At 43.0% G+C, this 22,847-nt stretch overlaps 1 protein-coding gene across 1 annotated transcript in view; it reads left to right on the top strand.

The window, feature by feature from the left end:
* The window catches only part of LOC115459242 (E3 ubiquitin-protein ligase NEDD4-like), a gene marked incomplete at its 3' end in the record, with an annotated part of 92,613 nt that overhangs the window by 49,642 nt on the left and 20,124 nt on the right, over nucleotides 1-22,847 (top strand). Inside the window, exons 9-10 of the mRNA XM_030189100.1 lie at nucleotides 2,798-2,857; nucleotides 4,286-4,345. Coding sequence (XP_030044960.1) covers nucleotides 2,798-2,857; nucleotides 4,286-4,345 — 120 coding nt within the window. The remainder of the gene's footprint in view (nucleotides 1-2,797; nucleotides 2,858-4,285; nucleotides 4,346-22,847) is intronic.

Genomic DNA, 22,847 nt, shown 5'->3' with positions numbered 1-22,847 from the left:
GCTTGTCTGCTGTGTGCAGAGTGTGGACTCTGGTTTGTTCGCTTTGAATGGTCGAGTGGAAAATTGATTATTGAGGACCAGGGAGCTAATGAAGGGAATGTGGATATTATGCCATCTGGAGACGTGAATTCTGAACATTTGTGGTGTGACTTTCAGTGCTGAATACTTACAAGCAAACTCGATCGCTGCGCATGGAAGTGATGCAGCAATTGGTTGTTCTGTCTGCCACAACATATCGTTATGCAAAGACTCATGCCTCTGCTTTTTCAATTGCTGCTTACCAGTTTGAGATATTTAAAGACTCATTATTTTGTGAAAGGATTTTTAGAATGATAGTGGTAAGCCCTAGTCACTGACATTTGGACTTTCTGAATTTTCTTATGTCTCTTGTAAGTTTTAATGGAATTATTAAGTATGTTAATCTTGTAGCCCGCTTTGGTTAAAGTGGGATATAAATGTAAAAAAATAAATAAGTATCCTGAAAATCTGACTGGCTAGGTCCTGAGGACTGAGTTGAGCACCTCTGGCCTAAGGGAATCATTTTATAAAAGGGTGCCTTTAAAATTTTGCAACGTGTCTTGTCTTTCAAAGATAAAGATGCACCTATGTGCCTTTATAAAATAGGCTCCTATAGTAATCCCTAACAGTACACCAAGAGGTCCTTTTAGTAAGCCACGGTAAAAAGTGGCCTGCAGTAGTGTGGGCATGTGTTTTTGGCATGCGCTGGGCCATTTTTTTTTTACCGCAGCTAAGAAAAAAGGCTTTTTAAATGGGGGCAGTAAATGGCCGTGTGCTAGAATTAAAAGTAGTGCGTGGCTAGTTACAGCCTGAACCCTTACCGCCACCCATTGACTTAGTGGTAAGGGCTCACATGCTACACTCGCGTTACTCATGCAGTATGCGCCAGTGTGGCCGTGCTGCTAATTAGCACCGGGAATGCCCCCACAGTAGAAAATAGAAAAAAATATTTTCTACTGCGGGAAACAGCATGCGCTAAGCTTCGAAATTACTGCCGGGTGGGTGTGCTACCCAGGCTGTAGTGTCGATTTGGTGCTCACTACACATGCAGTATCCCTGCCACCACTTTGTAAAAGGGCCCCCAGGGCAGATGTAAATGTGAGCAAGCATGGTGTACTACTTCACAACTCTGTCCCTGCCCTGATGAAACGACGCCCCCAGTACTGCCTATGCAGAGCAGAATCGTTGAGCGTAATGTTAAGTGGCAGCCGCTTTGTTTATTTTTTAACTTAAACACCAGCCACAACATTTAAATTAATGGAACTAAAAATTAACACACCCTTGGGATTCTTCCTTCAAAGAGGCAGTACTCTCTTCAGCTGGTCCATTGTTCCCACTGTTGTATGATCTTGGTGACAGGTTGCCTCACAGTTTTAATCATATCGCTGTCCAGTTCAGGGCTGGAATTTGGGCAGAGTCACGATTTACATGTGTGCTTTATTTGCTAACATTGGCATCTGCTCCTGAGTAAGCGTGAATGTCTACTGCTTCAGTCTAGCGGATTTTTCTGCGGGATTTGTGCTAGTGTTTTATAAAGACACGTGTATGTTCCTTTATAAAATAGGTATTTGTGTGGCGTTAATATACAGGTAACCTGCTATAAAATTACATCTTTGGACGTTCGCGTCTTTTTGCTTGTTGCCACCTGTGTGTAGTGGTTTGCAATTTGTCTAGCGACCAGTCTAGAAATCCCCTGGAAGCAGGTTCATCTGAACCGAAACACCATGGTCTCCCTTTAGTGGGCATCGAGAATGGGAGTTCTGTTTGTTCTTCAGCGCTGTGCCTTTGCGGTATTCAGCTAAGAATTTGGGTCACTGTTTCTTTAATTTGATTTTATTGTACAGTCTTATATAAAAGTGATTAAAATTAAACAGTAAAACTTCAATTATTAACTTAACAAATTTTGGGTCAGTATAGAAAGCAAATGATTAACACACATGATATGCTGTAGATCTGGAATAGCTTAACGCCATAGGAAATCACATAGCCCATGATGCTTCCCATCTGACTCTTTCCAGTTAAGATATTGTGGGCCTTTTCCAGATTTAAAAACTTTTTTTGTTTCTTACCACTTTATATGTCACAATTTTTCCAAAATATGTTCAAGTTTGTTTATTGAGGAGTGATAGTTATTCCCTCTGACCCTTTTTGATAAAATTACATCTCACCATTTCCAGTTGATTTCCAGGTCTTCATGATTATAGATTTTAAGCGTTTTTTTATTTCAAATTTCTTTCATTCTGCCAGTCTAATACAAGATTGCTTTAAGAGGGTTATTGAAAAACAGTAACAATAAACAAATACATGCAGAAATAAACAGACAATAAACTAAATATATTCTAATTAAAAGCCAATACATTGTATAACTGGAACACGATTAAAACACTAGGAATTTGAGGCCTGAGAAAAGCAAGGACCTAAGCATGGATATTTTCTTGGGGAAAAAAAAGCCCACGTTGGACTTAGCGCCACTTTGTAAAAGGGCCACTAAGTCTTAGGGGCCCTTTTACAAAGTGGCGATAAGCCCAAACTCTTTGTGTGTGAGAAAAAATATTGTTACAAGAATTAATCAAGTAGTGATTTATCTTATTACCTTGATGAAAGTGACATACTTAAGGAAATTTGATCCCCTAAGAAATACTGATGACATTGCATTTCCATCCTGAGTGGGTTGCTTTGACCAGATATTTTTTTTTTTTGGAGGGGGGGGGGTTATACTTTACAGTTATGTTTTACTGAACTGCCCATTTTGATTGACCACACCATTTTCATTCAACAGCCAAATGAATCAGAAAGCAGACCTTGTACCTCAGCTGTCATAAGTGATGAAGAACAAATGGTAATGTACTGTCTCTTTCACTGTGTCCAAAGAGGTGAAGGGGTCTGTCTGGGACATAGATTACCTTTGATACAGATTCTCTTCTGCACCATCACTGAATTGGTTAAGCAGCAGTACTAGGGAAATATTCTTGGGCAATTCAGTTCATGTGTAGATAATCAACGTCATTGATCAAGCTTTTTTTCCGTGCTTAAAATTTTTTCACTCCTAAGAGAATATCAATATTTAAAGTTCTGGAAGCTCCTGCTTGTCAGTTTTATTAGCTTTCTAGCAGCTTCGTAGGTTATTGTGCGTCTAAGTAAAGTAGAGTGCTACTGTGAGGATCGTCACCAAAATGATGTGCAGATGTCATGCTATGAAGCAGGGGTGGGCAATTCAGGTCCTTGAGATCACCAGGCAGGTCAGGTATTCAGGATGTCCACAATGACTATGCATGAGATAGGTTTGCATACCAAGGAAACAGTGCGTACAGCTCTAACTCATGCTTAGTCATTGTGGACATCCTGAAAACCTGACCTGCCTGGTGCTCTTGCCTACCCCTGCTGTAACTGGAGAGTCAACTCTGGGAAATGGATTCTTATAAAAATAAGGCTTGCACTTCAAAATGGAAAGGAGACCAAAGCAGAAGCGGAGCCAGAGTCGTGTTGACATTTTGAACAATTTGCCTGATACTGCTGCTTTTAATTGATGCTACTGGAATACATCTTTAAGATCCCATTTAAAACTATCCTTAAATATCCATGTAATTCAAATAGAATAATTCAGTGTGGAACAGCATTTTGAAGTTATTGTCCTCTCTGAAGAGTAAATAGTCTTTCACAGAGAGGTTCTGAGAAAAAGCAAAATGTTCAGCCAGCCATTACAGTTAATAAGTGATCATCACATTTCAATTGCTTGCATCATTCAATTTTCTGAACTATAAACGTGTTTACTATTGATCAAGGGCCTGAAACTCCTTTTCTTAATATGTCTGTCAATCTTGACATGACATTCCAAACTCAATTTTAGCATCTCAGTTTCCTTAATTTTGTAAAATGTTATGCATTACTTGGAAGAAAAAATGTCTTCCTACAGAATTGCTATGAGCAGTCAGAAGTTGTGAATTGGCCATGGAGAATGGGCTAGGACATTTTGCCAATAAGTTGAAATGCTTCTAAAGAGTGGTTTTGAAATCAATGTAACACTGTGGAATGAAGTATTTTCTCTTTAGAATTTGGCATTTTTAGCATATGTATCCAGCTTTATTTGTCAATGATTGGTGTTCTGGTTTTGCAGTAACTCCTTTAAAATTATATTCTTTTTCTCAACACTAATATGTTTATAATCAAATCTAACAAAATGGTGGTGGTGGCATCAGATTACTGAAGATCTAGGAATTAAGCCTTGTTCCCTTAATAAGCACAATGTTTTGTAACATTTAATTAACAGCCAAATACCCCAGGTAGGAGAAATCGATCATCGACTGTCACAGGTGTTGAAGAACCCACGGTAATGTTCTTTCTGATGTTTATAAAGAGGTGAAGACAGGGTCTGTTTTAGACATTCTGAAGCCCAGGGTAGAAATTAAGGAGGGAGCCCCCCAATCCTGTCTCCTTCCTGCCCCCTCCCACAATTTCCTCACCCACCCACCCACCATTACTACCACAAATAAAGCATCTTTAAGTTACTTCTTAATTCACAAAACACAGACAGACCTTCACCAAATACAGAACAAGGGATCACACATTAGAAATATGAAAACCAAAACAGAACTAGGAACCCCAAGAAGTTAAACTCGGCAAGTACTGCAGCACTGGAGAAATAAAAATAGAAATACACTTCATTTTGTACTGAACCCAATCAGTGGCATAATCATGAAGGGGGGCTTAAGCCCCCCCCCAAAAATTAACATCTCCCTTGCTGTGGTTGTTGGGGCTCCATAAGCCTCACCAGCTGATGACCTACCTCCTTCTCCTCCCCATGTTCAGCGACCAGAACTCTCCAAGCTCTGTAGCCAGCAGCAGTATTTCAGAGTTGCCTCTGTCGCCCCCCTTCCCCCCCCCCCCATACACACCTGCTCAGCTTTCACACATGCATGAAAAACGAACATGTGTGGTGGTGATGGTGGGTAGCAGTAGCAAATCAGGGATACTGCCACCAGCTGCAGAGCTTAGAGATGTCGGGCTACCAGAGCGGAGGAGAAGGTCTTCAGTTGGCAGGGCTTGGAGATCCCCACAAACTCAAGTATTTATATTTTGTATTTGGGTGGGGAGAAAATATGGTGTCCACTTATTTTGGGCTTAAGCTTGCTCCTCCCTCCCCCTCACCTCCAATCAGCCATTTGACTACGCCACAGATTACAATACAAAAACCATCTGTGGTGCACATATCCCAAAGCTAACATATTCTGAATGCTTTTTTTGTGACGGTACGCACTGGTATGGCATACTGGCACCTTTTTTTTAATCTCCCATTTGCTGTCCACCTTTTTTTTAATCTCCTGTTCACTATCCCTGTTTTCTTTTCTCACTGCCTGCTCAAGAGCCCGGGCCCACAATCACTCAGTACAGGTGGCCCAGCACCAGCACACTCAGCCTTTGTTCCAGCGTATCTGCTTGTGGCAGGCCCTGTTGGTACCGCCCCTCTTACTCTAACAGGGCCTTCTGTTTGGATGATTACTACCAGCCTGGACTCTCAAGCAGGCAGGCAGAGGGAAAAGAAGGAAGGGCAGGGGGAGAGGAGAATCACTCGGCATGGATGGGAGGGGGCGGACACGGGAAGAGGAGAATTGCTGGACAAGGATGGGAGGGGTGGGCATGGAGAGAGGAGAATCACTCGGCATGGATGGGAGGAAAGGGCAGGGGAGAAAGGAGAATCTCTGGGCATGGATGGAAGGGAAGTGTAGGAGAGAAAGGAGAATCGCTGGACATGGATGAAAGGGGGAGGATAGGGGGAGAGGAGAATTGCTGGACATGGATGAAGGGGAGGGGTGAGCAGAGGAGAGAAGAGAATTGCTGGACATGGGGGAGGGCAGGGGAGAGAGGAGAATCGCTGGATATGGGTGAAGGGGAGGTGTGGAGAGAGGAGAATCGCTGGACATGGATGAAGGGGAGGGGTGGGCAGAGGAGAGAGGAGAATCACTGGACATGGAGGGGAGGGCAGGGGAGAGAGGAGAATTGCTGGACATGGATAGAGAGGAGAGAGGAGAATTGCTGGATATGGGTCGAGACAAGGGGAGATAGGACAATTGCTGGACATGGATGGATGGAGGTGAGGGCAGGGGAGAGGAGAATTTCTGGCCATGGATGGAGAGGAGGGCAGGGGAGAGAGGAAATGGATGGAGGGGAGGGCAGGGGAGAGAGAAGTTCTGGACATGGATGGAGAGGAGAGCAAGGAAGAGAGGAGAATTGCTGGACATAGATGGAGGGGAGGGCAGGGGAGAGAGGAGAAATGCTGGACACGGATGGAGGGGAGGGAAGAGAAAAGAAGAAGATGCATATGTATAGAGATGAGGGAAAGGGAAGAGAGGAGAAAAACTGCACATGGATGGAGAAAATAGGCAAAAGCTGGATCAACTGTATACCTCCTCCAGTCAAGTCCGCGGAGGACCCAGCTTTTACTTACGGATGTAGAGCAAGAAATGAAGAAGAAAGGAGGAAAGTGTAAAAATAAATGGGCAGGAAGCCCTGGAAATGGAGTTAAGAGAACAGAGAGAGCAGCAGAATCATAGACTGGGACCAACATGATCAGAAAATCAAAGTCACCACACAACAAAGGTAGAAAAAAATCATTTTATTTTCATTTTAGTATTTAGAACATGTCCAATTTCAGAAATTACATCTGCTGTTTTATTTTTCACTCTATAGGAGAAATCATGTTTCTTTTTTGTTTTCCTGGTATTGTAGTGCATGCAGAGTCTAGCTTCTTAGAATTTGTGGTTGATTTTTGAAGAATTTGAAGAGAGGCTATCTCTGTTCTGCTTGCCTGTTTATATGCACAGTGGCTGGTGAAAGGGGTGTGGCTAATGTGGGTATGGGTACCATAGGGGCGGAACCATAGATAGACCCCGCCCCTAAGATTACCCATAATGAGTACCGGTACCTTTTTTCCTACAAAAAAAGCATGGCATATTCCAGTTAATAAATTCAAATTAAAACCTTTTTTTTTACCTTTGTTGACTAGACATTTTGCTTTTTCTATCATCTTGGTCCCAGGCTTTTCTTTCTGCTTTCTTGTCTGTCTTCTGCTAATTCTTTTTCCAGTGTCTCCTGTCAATTTTTATTTTCTCCTCTCTTCTCTCCATTCTCTCACTACACCTGTCTCTAACATATTGATTTTTCCCTTTCAGCTATTTCCTCCCTTTATTTTCCTTTTTCTGCCTCTGTCAACTCAAATTTCACTCTCTATCACACCCTTCTCCTTTTTAATTTTTGGCTATCAATTTTCCATCTCTTTTCAGTCTCTGTCTCTCCATTTCCCATCTCACTCCTTTCCCAGCCTTCTTTCTCCTTTCATCTACTCCTCATTACCATGTTTCTATGTCTGTACTCACTAGTTTTCTCTCACTCATCTTTTGACTTCTCCCACATGGTTCCATCATTTCCAGAATCTCTTCTCCCTCTCTCCACTCGTCTCGCTGCCTCACATCTCCCTGTCTCTTTCCCTCCACCCTTAGCATCTTCCTATTCCAACTCTCTTCCCTCCTGCCCCCTCATGGGTCCATCTCTCCTCCTCTCTCCTCCCCCCACACCCATGATCCAACATTATTCCCTCTCTTTTCTATTCTTCTTCTCTCTCCCCCCCCATTCATCTCTCCTTCCGTTCCACCCTAGACCCAACATTTCTCCTTCTCTCTTCCTTTCTTCCTTCCTTCTCACCCCCAGATCCAATGTTTTTCTCTTTCTTCCAGACTGCCCTCCCATCCACCATCTCTTTCTCCCTCCCCACCACCCCCAGGCCCATCATCTCTCCCTTTCTCTTCCTAACTTCTTTCCCTCCCTCTCCACCACCCCCTGTGTCCACCATCTCGCCCTTTCTCTTCCAACTTCTCTCCCTCCCTTCCCACCACGACCAGGTCCACCATCTTCCCCTTTCTCTTCTTCCCTCCCCACCAGCCTGAGAATCCCACCTCTCCGTTTATCTTTGCAAGTGCCCTCCCATCCAGTATCTCTCCCTCTGCCCCAATCCTTGCCATCCAACTTCTCTTCCTTTCTCTTCCCTCCCTCCATCCTATTGTCCACCATCTCTCTCTCTCTCTCTCTCTGTTTCCTGGCCCATTATTTCTTCCCCCGACCCCTATCCATAAAAGTAAATTGGGGTGCTGCTGTTCTGTTTATTGTTAGAGCCCCTCCACCATAATGTGACACTAAGGCTAAATATTTAACTTTTGGATAAAAACTAAAAACTGCTCTGTTTCATATCTGGATTTCCAAGACTGCTCAGTGTCTGAGCTTGGTTTTAAAGTCTTAACCTTTGCTGATACTCCTTTTAGCTTTTTAAAGCCATTTTCCTTATTTTATCATAACAGCCCTTTTGAAAGTTAATGCTAATGCAATAGATTTCCAGTTAACTCAAATGTGATTATGTTATGATTACTATGACCAAGTTGACCCAACACTATTACCTCTCCCAACAAGTCATGCTTCCACTAAGGACTAGATCTAAGCCCCCGCTTTTGTCGGTTCCTGTACTGACTGCTCCTTGAAGCAGTCATTTGTTTCATCTAGGATCCTTATCTCCGTAGCATTTCCTGATGTGACATTTATCCAATACTATACAATTGTCTACCTGGCCAGAATAAACAGCCAGGTAATGAAATGTTAATAGAAATTACCCCAGTCAATATTGAAGTAATTTAAAATCACCTGGAATCCACTATTAACAGTGTTGCCAAATTTTCTAGCATCCCTAATTTCTATTGACCTTTTACCATCTGTTTATTTTGGCCAGGCGGATGGTAGCATACCCCTATCACTATTCTCATTCCCTTCACACATACATTTCTATTCACAAGGTTTCCATGTTGCATTCTGTTTCCTGCAGAATTTGTATTCTGTTTGACTCTATTTCATCTTTAACATATAATGCCAGCTTTATCTACCCTGTCATTGTGTGATATAATTTGTACCTTGGTATCAGTGTCCTATTGGCAGTGGCGTACCGAGGGCGAGGCGGTGGGGGCGATCCTACCCAGGTGCATGTTGCTGGAGGGGTGCAGAGAGCGGCCGCGTGGCTGTCGGCTCCACTGGTTTCCTGCTCTCTCTGCCCCAGAACAGGTTATTTCCTGTTCCAGGGCAGAGGGAGCAGGGAACTAGTGGAACAGACAACCATGCGGCTGCTCCCGGCAGGTAAGAATGCGCCGTGGGGGAGGGGGTGTTGATGCGGCCGGGGGGGTGTCGTGCTGCACCCCGTGGGGTGGGGGGACGGATGTTGCTGCACCCGGGGGAGCGGGTGCACAATGTCGATCCGCCCCGGGTGGCAGCTGACCAAGGATTGCCACTGCCTATTGGTTACCTTTTTCAAATGCTATTAGATCGACCTCTTCATTTAGTGCTATATACTCTAACTCTCCCATCTTATTTTTTTAGACTTCTAGCATTCATGTTCAGACATTTCAAAATGTATTTTTATGGTTTTATCTATAATCTGCTAGCAGTGGCAGGGATAATTTGCAATCTTTATTCTCTGTCTACGCTCCCTTAAACACTCCTGGCTGGCTTTGTCTTCGTTGCAACCTCTCTATCAGGATACCCTAACTTCCTTATGTTGATAGTGTCCTTCAGAGATTACCTCCCTTCAAACAAGTGCATTCCTGGGTGAGTGTCGGCTTTTTCCCAGGTCCTAGTTTAAAAGCTGTGCTACGACATTTTTAAACAGCACCAGCAGCCTGGTTCCACCCTAGTTAAGATGGAGCCCATCTTTTCAGAAGAGGCTCCTCCATCCCCAGAAGACCAGTTCTAGCAAATCTAAACCCCTCTTCACTACACTATCATCTCATCTATGCATTTGAAACTCTTGAGCTCTTTTTGTCTCTTGCTTATGCATAACAGCAAGCTTTTTTGAGAATACTGTCCTGGAGTGTCTGGATTTTAATATTCTACCTAAGAGCCTAAATTTGGCTTCCAGAAACTCCCTCTCACATTTTCTATGTTGTTGGAACCCACATGTACAAAGACAGCTGGATCCTCCCCATCATCTTACCTTGATGATGCATGAAATCCACCACCTTAACACCAGGCAGGCTAGTGACCAAGAGGCATATTTTCAAAGCATTTAGCCTTCCAAAGTTCCATAGAAACCTATGGAAGTTTGGAAGACTAAGTGCTTTGAAAATATGCCTCATAGTGATCCTAACACCACCAGCTCCCCAGCTATCTACATGACTAATGATCAAATCTCTAACCAAAACAGCCATTCTAACCCTTCCCTCCTGGGCAGAAGCCTCTGGAGAGACATTGAAGGCCTTGGAGAGCTGACCCTGGCTACAAGATTGCTTCTGGTCCCATCAAGATGATCCTCTCATCAGGTGACCTCTCTTGTCCAAAGGAACGCAAAGGTTGCCAGACTGAAGGTGGTTCCTCTCTATGTGTCCCTGTAGGTCTTCACTGTATACCTCTCTTTCTGTCTTAACTCTTCTATGTGTGCTACTCTGGCTTCAAGCAGAGGACTCGATCTCTGAGAGCATGGAGCTCTTTGCACTGAGTGCACACACATGACCTCTCATCAACTGGGAGAGAATCCAACATACGGCTGTCTAAGCAAAAAGATGAGAGAGCACCCATCTTGATGCTAAATTGCTGTCTGCATCTTAGTATTGGTGAGCCGTTTAGTTTTTTGTAAGGTAACGTAGGGATTAGGGATACCTAAAATATTATTTGATATATTTTATGCTTTTATTTGTGTTTGCTTTTCATTGAACTTCAAATAATTTTTTTTAGAATGAATCATATGTCATTAATACAGACACCATCAGCAAAAAGTAAATTACAAGTTTTATAATCGGTTTTATCATGACTTGAGTACTGATGATTGAAAGAAATGCCACTGTAACAGCATGACATATTGCTTCAAAGGCATATATACATTTTTTCTGATAGTCTTTCTGTTAACATCACATACACAGTGTATGAGTTATAATAGTCTTGAATACATAGAGAATGTTTTGGGCAGCACAGGGAGTGCCTATTTTATAATGGCATCTGGGTGCCTCGATTCCATTATAGAATGTAACATAAACTCATATTAACAAGCCTAAATTAAGGAACAACCACTTATGAGAGGTCAGTAGCAGGTACATCACATGTAACTTATATGTGTAATTTGGAGATGCATCCTTGCTGTACCCACCACCACCAAATTTTACCCTATGTGTCAAAACTCTTTATATAGTTGTCTAAGTTACTTTTTTGTATTTGTTATCCACTCTGTTTCTTGTGAAAATGTATTTTTAGGTAGAATTCCTAAGCACACCATCTAGATCAGCATAAAGTTAAATGTAATCTAGTTTGATAGAAGGGCAGAATATTAGTCCTTTTTGACCTGATGAAGGGTGTGTAATTTCTGGATGCTAGTCCTGTAGGTTATAAACTTATGTATTTTTTGGTTGACCTTTTTCAGCTCATTCAAGTGAGCTGCTGTTGAATACAGGAACAGTTATGAGGTGAAGAATTAGGTGTGGAGACACAAGGCTCTAACTTCACTGACAAAATATTTTCTTTGGACAGTAGAGTCCACCATATTTAATCACATCAAGGAGGCAATATGAAAAAGTATATTAATGCAAAGATTAAAATGCAATAAAAACCCACATTGTTCAATGCAGGTTTTTAACACATGCTCACCAGGATAGCACTAATGCAAAATTTGTGCTGATTATTTAATAAGAATTAATAATCACAAAACAATTCTTTACCTGTTAGGTCATAAAAAATAACACACATTGAAATATGCAAAAGTCAAACAGGGGCATATATCAATTAGAGAAAACTCAATAACTTGGAACATTAACATGAGGTAGTTATGTTTATTAATAGGCAGTGTTAATACATGTCAGTACATTGACCTCCAGATTTGGCTTTTTTTTTTTTTTTAGCATAACAAGTACCAAACTGGCATTATCAGAGACACACTCAAGTTTTTTGTTTCTGTATTGCTTCCAGAAAAATAGAGATACTTTGAAGGTGTGATGTGTTCGGTGAAAATTATTTAATTTATTGATGTTATTGTGTATGGCTCTTTTTTTCTTTTCAGTTCCACATAGGCATCCTCCTTTTGCCTCTGCAGAAGTACACAGGAATTAGATTAGGCACAAGTTCCACCCAAGTCATATTGAAATGACAATCCCATTCAGATTTGTTTTAGTTCCATTACATGTGTTCAGTGTATCAATAGAAATCAAACAAAATAAAACATGGAAAAGAAAATAAGATGATACCTTTTTTATTGGACATAACTTAATACATTTCTTGATTAGCTTTCGAAGGTTGCCCTTCTTCGTCAGATCGGAAATAAGCAAATGTGCTAGCTGACAGTGTATATAAGTGAAAACATTCAAGCATTACTATGACAGTCTGACAGGGTGGGAGGATGGGGGTGGGTAGGAGGTATGCATGGGGACATCAAAGCATATCATTGATATTCTAACAGGATGGGTGTGGATAGGTGAGGGGTGGGGTGATCTACAGAGACATACAGCTTTATGGTTTAGAATGGGCTAGGAACCCCAGATCCTTGTTAAGTCCTTTCTGTTGGGTGTTAAAATATTCAATCATTCTGACTTCAAAGGTCTTACGTTCTTGTATGGTTTTAAAGTTACCTTTCAGGATTCTCACTGTGAAGTGTTCAGTGAAAAGAGGTGGTTAATCTACCTTGCCTTGCAGAGTCTTATACCAGGGGCAGTGAAATACCATTTTAGTTGGACTGAGAGCTAAACAAACCAACCTCTGCCCCCAACTCCCTAGTTCCAAGCCATGCCTCAGTGACTCACTCCATTCTTGTGCTTGAGCTTCATTCAACAATGTGACTGTGCTACTCAAATAGAGAAATGGAAAATGCATTCAGCCTCACAGTGGCTGGCAGAGGGGAAGAGGATAATTGAACAGAATTCATTTCTCTCTCGCATACTTTTCTCTTGCTCTGTAACTTCGCACGTTGACCTTTCTAGACAGAATCTTAGGAAGGCAGCCACTATGACTGAAGTATGAAAAGAAGCAAAAAAAACAAAATTAATATTAGTCACCTATCACAAAAGTTAAAAAGGTGCTCACTGTTAGCCGCAGTACTAAGGATAGTGATGGTAGTAGGTAAAATTGTTCAGGGAACCACTGTAGCAGACACTATATATATATATATATATATACAGTGGGGGAAATAAGTATTTGATCCCTTGCTGATTTTGTAAGTTTGCCCACTGACAAAGACATGAGCAGCCCATAATTGAAGGGTAGGTTATTGGTAACAGTGAGAGATAGCACATCACAAATTAAATCCGGAAATCACATTGTGGAAAGTATATGAATTTATTTGCATTCTGCAGAGGGAAATAAGTATTTAATCCCTCTGGCAAACAAGACCTAATACTTGGTGGCAAAACCCTTGTTGGCAAGCACAGCGGTCAGACGTCTTCTGTAGTTGATGATGAGGTTTGCACACATGTCAGGAGGAATTTTGGTCCACTCCTCTTTGCAGATCATCTCTAAATCATTAAGAGTTCTGGGCTGTCGCTTGGCAACTCGCAGCTTCAGCTCCCTCCATAAGTTTTCAATGGGATTAAGGTCTGGTGACTGGCTAGGCCACTCCATGACCCTAATGTGCTTCTTCCTGAGCCACTCCTTTGTTGCCTTGGCTGTATGTTTTGGGTCATTGTTGTGCTGGAAGACCCAGCCACGACCCATTTTTAAGGCCCTGGCGGAGGGAAGGAGGTTGTCACTCAGAATTGTACGGTACATGGCCCCATCCATTCTCCCATTGATGCGGTGAAGTAGTCCTGTGCCCTTAGCAGAGAAAACACCCCCAAAACATAACATTTCCACCTCCATGCTTGACAGTGGGGACGGTGTTCTTTGGGTCATAGGCAGCATTTCTCTTCCTCCAAACACGGCGAGTTGAGTTCATGCCAAAGAGCTCAATTTTTGTCTCATCTGACCACAGCACCTTCTCCCAATCACTCTCGGCATCATCCAGGTGTTCACTGGCAAACTTCAGACGGGCCGTCACATGTGCCTTCCGGAGCAGGGGGACCTTGCGGGCACTGCAGGATTGCAATCCATTATGTCGTAATGTGTTACCAATGGTTTTCGTGGTGACAGTGGTCCCAGCTGCCTTGAGATCATTGACAAGTTCCCCCCTTGTAGTTGTAGGCTGATTTCTAACCTTCCTCATGATCAAGGATACCCCACGAGGTGAGATTTTGCGTGGAGCCCCAGATCTTTGTCGATTGACAGTCATTTTGTACTTCTTCCATTTTCTTACTATGGCACCAACAGTTGTCTCCTTCTCGCCCAGCGTCTTACTGATGGTTTTGTAGCCCATTCCAGCCTTGTGCAGGTGTATGATCTTGTCCCTGACATCCTTAGACAGCTCCTTGCTCTTGGCCATTTTGTAGAGGTTAGAGTCTGACTGATTCACTGAGTCTGTGGACAGGTGTCTTTCATACAGGTGACCATTGCCGACAGCTGTCTGTCATGCAGGTAACGAGTTGATTTGGAGCATCTACCTGGTCTGTAGGGGCCAGATCTCTTACTGGTTGGTGGGGGATCAAATACTTATTTCCCTCTGCAGAATGCAAATAAATTCATATACTTTCCACAATGTGATTTTCCGGATTTAATTTGTGATGTGCTATCTCTCACTGTTACCAATAACCTACCCTTCAATTATGGGCTGCTCATGTCTTTGTCAGTGGGCAAACTTACAAAATCAGCAAGGGATCAAATACTTATTTCCCCCACTGTATATATATATATATATATATAAAAGACAACTTTGTACTGTTATATGGATCCCTGAACTTAAAAATAAATATCTTTATTGCTATTTTTATGCCACAAACCCTGCATTTAAAAAAAGGCCTTTTTAAAAATGGGGCAGTGAATGGTCTGTGCTAATATTAAAATTAGTGCGCAGCTATCTACCGCCTAAGCCCTTGCCACCTATTTAGTAGGCGGTAAGAGTTGACGCGCTAACCCCACGATAATGTGGCTAAGCTGCTGATTACGGCTGGGGAAATTATTACTGAAAGTCTCTTAACAGTAAGGATTCAACGCTGTAAGAAAAGAAAAAAAAACAACTTCTCTTTGGAAACAATATATAGAGTTAAAAATGAAATCAGTGCCTGCAGAGGTCACTGGTAGACAGGTACCTCAAAGGATCCAAGATTCAAAAATAATGAGCAAATCCAGAATATCAGGATGAAGCACAGTGCACTATCGAACTGTATTTGCTCCAATAACAAATTGAAAATCAATGCAACAGCACAAAACCTGCATAGATTTGATAGAAACAGAAATGAGACATATGTGTTAGTGGCATAGCTACAGGGGCCTGCCCCCCCCCCCCAAATTTGCTCTGGGCCCCTGGTTTGGCTGGTGAGGGTCCCCGGAGGTCTCCGGTGCCGCCCCATTTCCTGCCCTGCTCTCTCTTCCCCTCACGGTCCAGCACGCTCATTTTAATGAGCCCCGCCAGCTAAGATATGTACAGCAGCGGCAGTGTGGGGGGGTGGGTGGCAGACCAAAATGTGCTCCCCCCCCCCCCCAAGGTCTGGCTACACCCCTGATATGTGTAACTGTGATAGTACAGGAAAATCTAATGGCCCATCACCAGAAGGTTGTGAGTTCAAAACCCAAGACATGCTCATCTGCTAAAGTTAGAAGAATGGTCTAATGTTTGGCAATTAAAATTCAATGCAAAGAAGTGCAGAGTGATACACTTAGGGAGTAGAAATCCAAGGGACATGTATGTGTTAGGCGATTAGATACTGATATGCACAGATAGGTGGAGGGACTTTGGGGTGATAGTACCTGAAGATCTGAAGATAGTACCTGAAGATCTGAAACAGTATGACAAGGCAGTGAGTATAGCCAGAAGGATGCTAGGCTGTATAGAGAGAGGTATAACCAGCAGAAGAAAGGAGGTGTTGATGCCCCTGTACAAATTGCTGGTGATGCCCCTATACAAGTCATTGGTGAGGCCCCACCTAGAGTATTGTGTTCAGTTTTGGAGGCCATATCTTGCTAAAGATGTAAGAAGACTTGAAGCGGTCTAGAGCAAGGTGACAAAAATGATATGGGGCTTCCACCAAAAGACATGTGAGAAGAGACTGGAAGACCTGAATATTTATACCCTAGAGGAAAGGAGGGACAGAGAAGATTTCTTACAAACGTTTAAATACTTGAAAGGTATTAATATAGAAACAGATATTTTCTGGAGAAGGGAAAATGGTAAAACCTAGAGGACATGAATTGAGGTTGCGTGGTTGTAGACTTAGGGGTAATGCCAGAAAATTATTTTTTTACGGAGCTTTCGAAGGTAACCTTCTAATCGGAAATAAGCAAATGTTGACAAATATCAGAATATAAAGTGAAACAGAGGCATTCCAATGACAGTCTCGCAGGGAAAGGGAGGAGGAGTAGGCTAGGTGAAAAGCAGGGATTGCTGGGCAGATGAGAGTTGAAGAGAGATGTATGGCAGATAAGAGAGTGACAGAGCAGTAGAATTTTATGGTTTATAGTGGGATAGAAAGCCCAGATCTTTGTTAAGTCCTGTGTGGTGGGTGTCAAAATATATCATCTTTTTGGCTTCAAACGTCTTACGTTCCTGGATTGTCTTAAAATTTCCTTTTATTGTTCTTACTATAAGATCATTGATGCAATGTTCTGGTTTTGTAAAGTGCTGTCCCACAGAGGTGACATCCTGGTTGGCAATGGAGTGTTTAATATTGTGTTTGTGTAAATTAAGCCATATCTTTAGCATCTGGCCAAATCTTAATCTTTAGGATCTACAAAAATTACTCAGCAAATATAAAAAAATAAAAGCAATAATTTCAGAACTAAAACTATATGCAATCTCCAGATCTTTCCAAACTTCACACCTGACAAAAGTTTCCGGTAACTCGATCTCATGAATAATAAAAATAGCAGATTTAAGATACAGCAAAGATACTTACTTGTAGCTGGTGTTCACTGAGGACAGCAAGCCAATTATTCTCACAACTGGGTGACTTCATCTGACGGAGCCAGTGTGGATGCTGACTAGTGAATGTGGAAAACTCTAGCAGCTTCCCACTGCGCATGCACTATTGCCTTCCTGCCCGACGCACTAGCGTAAGCCTTCTAGTCAGGTGAAAAGCAAAACGTCTACAACTAAATTCAACTCTAGGGGAGGTAGGAGGGTATGACAACGAACAGCAGCTACAAACAAGTATCTTTGCTTTCTCCAATGACAAGCAGGCCTTCATATTCTCACATCTGGGAATCCCTAGCTAAAAGGCTCACTGAAAGCAAGAAAGCTAGGATAATTGAGACCCAAAATGTTGAGACTAAAAGTTCAGTCAACCTTAAACTTTCACTAATGTTTAATATGTATATGGCACCATTTTTAACTCTTGCACAATCCTTTGGCTTCACCGCCTATGTATACTTGGATGATATTCAACTAATTCAAACCGTAGACCCTACTGACATTCAGCTATTACCAATATTAATCAACATTTGAAGCAGATATTGGATTGGTTTCAGGGACAGTCAATTAACACTTAATCCAAAAAAATTAAGTTGCGTTCTCTTCACAAATTTCCAAATTCCATTTTAGAACAGCCCATCTATTTGGGCTCCGTCCTTCTCAGCAACAAAGTACAAAAATCCTGGGTGTTATTTTAGATGAATCCTTAAGCTTTAAGCATCAATCTCTGCAGTTAAGAACTGCTATTACAAATCAAGGCAAATTTGTTCTATTTGGCCATTCCTTCATCCTTCAATAAATATCCTTATCTGCTCATTTGTTATCAGTAAAGTTGACTGTTATAACTCGCTTTATATGGGTTCAAGAGCAGCAGAAATCAGACCTTACAGTTAGTGCAGAGCACTGCTATTAAATTAATCACAGGAAAGAAGAAATTTGATTATTTCACTCCTCTTCTGGAACAGAATAAAACAGGGCCTAGGAGGGTGGAGTTGGGTTCTAGACACCAAACAAATTCTATAGAACTGCCTGTCTGGACCGACTGTTGCATCCTGATCCAAACAGTAGTGGAAAATGAATGTGTGGACTGAAGACCATGTTGCAACCTTTCAAATCTCCTCTATGGAGGTTGATCTCAATTGGGCTACAAATGCAGCCATGGCTGTGACATTATGAGTCGTGACATGATATTCAAGATTCAGCCCAGCTTGAGCATAAGCAAAGGAGGTGCAATCTGCTATCCAATTTGAAAGTGTGTGTTTGCCAATGGCCACCCCCAAACCTGTTTGAGTCAAAACAAATGAAAAGCTGGGTGGATTGTCTATGGGCTTAAGTCCATTCCAGATAGAAGGCTAAGACTTGCTTGCAGTCTAAAGTATGCAGTACACTTTCACCAGGATGGGCATGAAGTTTTGGGAAAAATGTTGGCAGAACAACTGGTTAAGATGGAACTCCAACACTACCTTAGGAAGGAACTTAGGGTGCATGCAGAGGACTGCTCTGTTGTGATGAAATTTAGTATACAGTGGGTGAGATACCAGGGCCAGAAATACAACTTTCCAGGTCAAAAGCATCAGATGACAGGAATTCAGAGGCTCAAAAGGAACTTTCATCAGCTGGGTGAGAACTATGTTGAGATCCCGTCATACAGTGGGAGGTTTGGTGGGGGGCTTTGTAAGCAACAAACAGAACTCTGAAAGCCTTTAGAGCATTCCAAATAGCCCTAAGCTCAAGGAGATCAATGTGGAACTGAACCTCCTTAGTGTACCACCAGCTCTGAATATGAAGCCCTTCTACATGAGCTCCCCAGTTCAGGTTGGATGCATCCATTGTTAACACCTTCCAAGGTGGTGGAATTTGGATTGAAAGTCCTTAAATTGGACTGAATTCTCCACAAGAATAGGGTGTGTGCCAATTCTATTGACATCCAACAGGTTCCTTGTTGCTTGAGACCTCTGGGAAGCTAAGGTCCACTGGGCCGCTCTCAAGTGGAGCTGTGCCATAGAAGTGACATGCATGGTGGAGGTCATGTGGCCCTTTAGTCTCAACATTTGCCAAGGTGAACCTGCTGGCTGCTGCGAACTTGTGAGGCAAGCATTTACTAAGGTATCTACTCTCGCTTGAGGAAGAAAGGCCTGAGCCTGCACTGTATCTAGCAGAGCTCCTATGTACTCCAATTGATGAACTGGTTGTAGGTGGGGCTTGGGGTAATTGATGACAAACCCCAGTAGCTCCAGTACCTGAATAGTCATCCCCATTGACTCCTTGGCTCCTTCCAGCCAATCGTCCAGGTAGGGAAATGCATACACTCCCAGTTTGTGTAGGTACGCTGTGACTACAGCCAGACACTTGGTGAAAACTCTAGATGCAGACACCAGGCCAAAAGGCAGAACTCGATACTGGTAGTGGCATTTCCCCACTCAAAATCTGAGATACTTCCTTTGACTTGGAAGATGTGGGTATCGGCATCCTTCATTTCCAGAGAGCATAGCCAGACATTTTCCTGCATTAGACGAAGAAAGGGTGCCCAGGGAAAGCATTTCTTTGACTAGGAACTTGTTCAGGGCCCTTAGGTCTAGAATGGAGAAGGAACTAGCGAAGCTGGAGGAATAGACCGATATTGGCAACTAAGATTTAATCCCCAAAAATGCAGGGTTATGCATTTGGGTCGCAAGAATTTGAGGGAACGGTACATTATAGGGGATGAAGTACTTCAGTGTATGAAGGAAGAGCGGGACTTGGGGATGATTGTGTCTGATGACCTCAAAGCTTCCAAACAGGTAGAAAAAGCTGCGGTCAAAGCCAGAAGGATGCTTGGGTGCATAAAAAGAGGAATAACCAGCAGGAAAAGGAGGTGATAATGCCATTGTATAAGTCTCTGGTGAGACACCATTTAGAGTACTGTGTGCAGTTCTGGAGACCGCACCTTTGAAAAGATATAAACAGGATGGAGTCAGTCCAGAGGGCGGCTACAAAATTAGTAAGCGGTCTTGAACACAAAAAATATAGGGACAGGCTTATGAACCTCAACATTTATACGCTGGAAGAGAGGAGACATGATAGAGATGTTTAAATATCTCAAGGGCATTTATGAAGTGAGCCTTTTTCAACTGAAGGAGAGCTCTGGAACGAGGAGGGGGCATACGATGAAGATTAGAGGGAATAGGCTAAGGAGTATCTAAGAAAGTATTATTTCACGGAAAGGGCGGTGGAGGCATGGAATGGCCTCCCGGTGGAGGTTGTTGAGTTGAGGACTATGTCAGAATTTTAAAAGGCATGGGAGAAGCATGTGGGATCGCTTAGGAAAGGAAGAGTTAGGGGTTACAGAGGATAGGCAGACTGGATGGGCCATATGGCCTTTATCTGCTGTAATGTTTCTTTGTTTCTATGGGCTGGTATCCCCCTGTTTTTTTGGTTACAAGGAAGTACCTGGAATAGAATCCATTCCCTTCTCCCCTGGTGGTATGGGTTCGACCACTCGGCCTGTATGAAGGTGGAGATTTTCTCTGCAAGTACCTGCTTGTGCTGAGAGCTGTTGAAAGATGCTCTTAGTGGGCTATTTGGAGGTCTCTGACGCCAATTCAGTCAAGGCAAGACTATTGAAGAACCCACCAGTCGGAGGTTACAAGGGGCCATATGTGTTGGTAAAAAATGAGCCTCCTTCCAACCATAAAGTCGTCCAGGATGTATACTTTTCATTTGGCTATGCTCTGCTGGAGCCATTCAAAAGCACATGTCCTGCTTTGACTAGGGAGTTGGCTGGGACTTCTGAGGATGGGCTGGCGAAGCCTGAGATGCTGGTCCTGAGTTGCCTGAGTGGAACGAGCAGGAGGCAGGAACCTGCACCTTTGAGAGTAGTAGGAATGCCTCCTAGACCCAGTCAAAATCTTCTTGCTGAAGAAGATTCAGATAAGTGTACATAAGTATTGTCATACTGGGACAGACCAAAGGTCCATCAAGCCCAGCATCCTGTTTCCAACAGTGGCCAGTCCAGGTTACAAGTACCTGGCAAGAGCCCAAAACAGTGCAATACATTTTATGCTGCTTATCCTAGAAATAAGCAGTGGATTTTCTCCAAGTCCATCTTAATAATGGCTTATGGACTTTTCTTTTAGGAAGCTATCCAAACTTTTAAAAACCCCGCTACCCTAACTGCTTTTACCACATTCTCTGGCAACAAATTCCAGAGGTTATTTACACTTGAATGAAGACTTAATTACACGTTGAGATGGAGTGCACCGATGAGAGAGTGTGGATAGTATTGATGTTCTTAATGAGATCAGCAACTTCCTCCACAAACAAAGTTGTCCCCTCAGCACGGCACAGCCCAACAACCTCTCTTGAACTGCTTGTTCAAGATCAGAGACATGCAGCCATGAGAGTCTGTGCACATCCCCACACCCATTCCAGAGAGTCTGACCACGACATCAAAGTATCATATGTGCCCCTTGCCAGATAATGAACGCATCTCTTTCAAATCTGCACCTTAGTCCATAAGATTATCTATGGAGTAGTCCCAGATTACATGATTGACCTAATCAGTCTCCCAGTTAGAAATAGTACCAGTTCATCACGGTCTTACCTGAATCTCCATTACCCAAATTGCAAAGGACCCTAAAATACAAGACAACCATGCATCCAATTCTCTTACATAGGCACGCGCCTGTGGGAACGCATTGCCACAAGTAGTGAAAACAACTTCTGATTACCTAAAATTCAGAAAGTCATTAAAGACTCACCTGTTCGGAAGGGCATATCCGAATGACACAACTTAAATGACTCAACCCTGCAACTCTTCATATTAAAGATCGTATTGGACATTAATGAACTCTTTTACCTCAACCCAACTTGATTGAATCTTATCTTCCCTATCCCAATACAACATATCTTCCCTATCCGAATACAACATTTTGTACCTATCCCGTACCAGATTTGGCGAATGCCTTCACGGTATTATGTAAGCCACATTGAGCCTGCAATATGTGGAAAATGTGGGATACAAATGTAACAAATAAATAAATAATGCCTACACTCCATCTGCTCGTTTGCCAGCTGGCGTAGCTCTGCAGCCTGTACCAAAGGGAGAAAGTCCACCAGTGTCAGTGGACTGCTCACCAGAGACCAAGAAAAGGCTTGTGTAGAGCTGGTAGGACTGGATGCAGGCAATGAGCATCGAAGTCTGAAAAGTCTCCTAGCCTTTCATCCCCCGGGCCACCGAGGCATGAGGCCAAGAACTCTTTGCACATTTGAGAGTGGATTCAACCACCATGTAGCTGTGCAGCAATTGTGCCTTGAATCCAGGAACCTTCTGGATATGATACTGCATATCAACCTTCTTAGGTGCAACCTGAACTGTGAGGGGAGATTCCCAGTTCTTCAACAGTGTATCCTAAGGATAGGGTGCAATGGTACTGTGACCCCCTTCCTTTGGGGGGAGACCAGAACAGAACATTTCTGCCCTGGGCTCCTCCTCTGTCTCCAACTTAAATGGGACGGCCACTGCCATCTCCCTCACAAACTGGTGAAAGAGAGAGAGCTCCTCTGGTGGAGATTTTTATCTCTCTTTAGGAGGAGAGGCATCAGATGGAATGCCATATGACTCCTCAAGAAGTAATGTGTATCTTCATCTGTCTCTCATGAGCGGTCCCAGTCAGGGCCGCCGAGAAGTGGGGGCAGGGGGGACAAAATTCCCCCAGGCCTGGGCCTCCAAGGGAGGCCCGGCAACCGGGGTCAGGCCACCGGCGCTGCAGTTCCGGTCTCACCTGCCTGCCTCCTCGGCTCCGGGCCCCCTGCATTCGAAGCAGCAGTTCAGATCGCCTCCCTTCGGGCCTTCCCT

The sequence above is a fragment of the Microcaecilia unicolor genome, unplaced genomic scaffold, assembly GCF_901765095.1.
Source record: "Microcaecilia unicolor unplaced genomic scaffold, aMicUni1.1, whole genome shotgun sequence".
Taxonomy (NCBI): domain Eukaryota; kingdom Metazoa; phylum Chordata; class Amphibia; order Gymnophiona; family Siphonopidae; genus Microcaecilia; species Microcaecilia unicolor.
The sequence above is the reverse complement of the archived record's forward strand: the minus strand, read 5'-3'. Positions and strand labels throughout refer to the sequence as shown.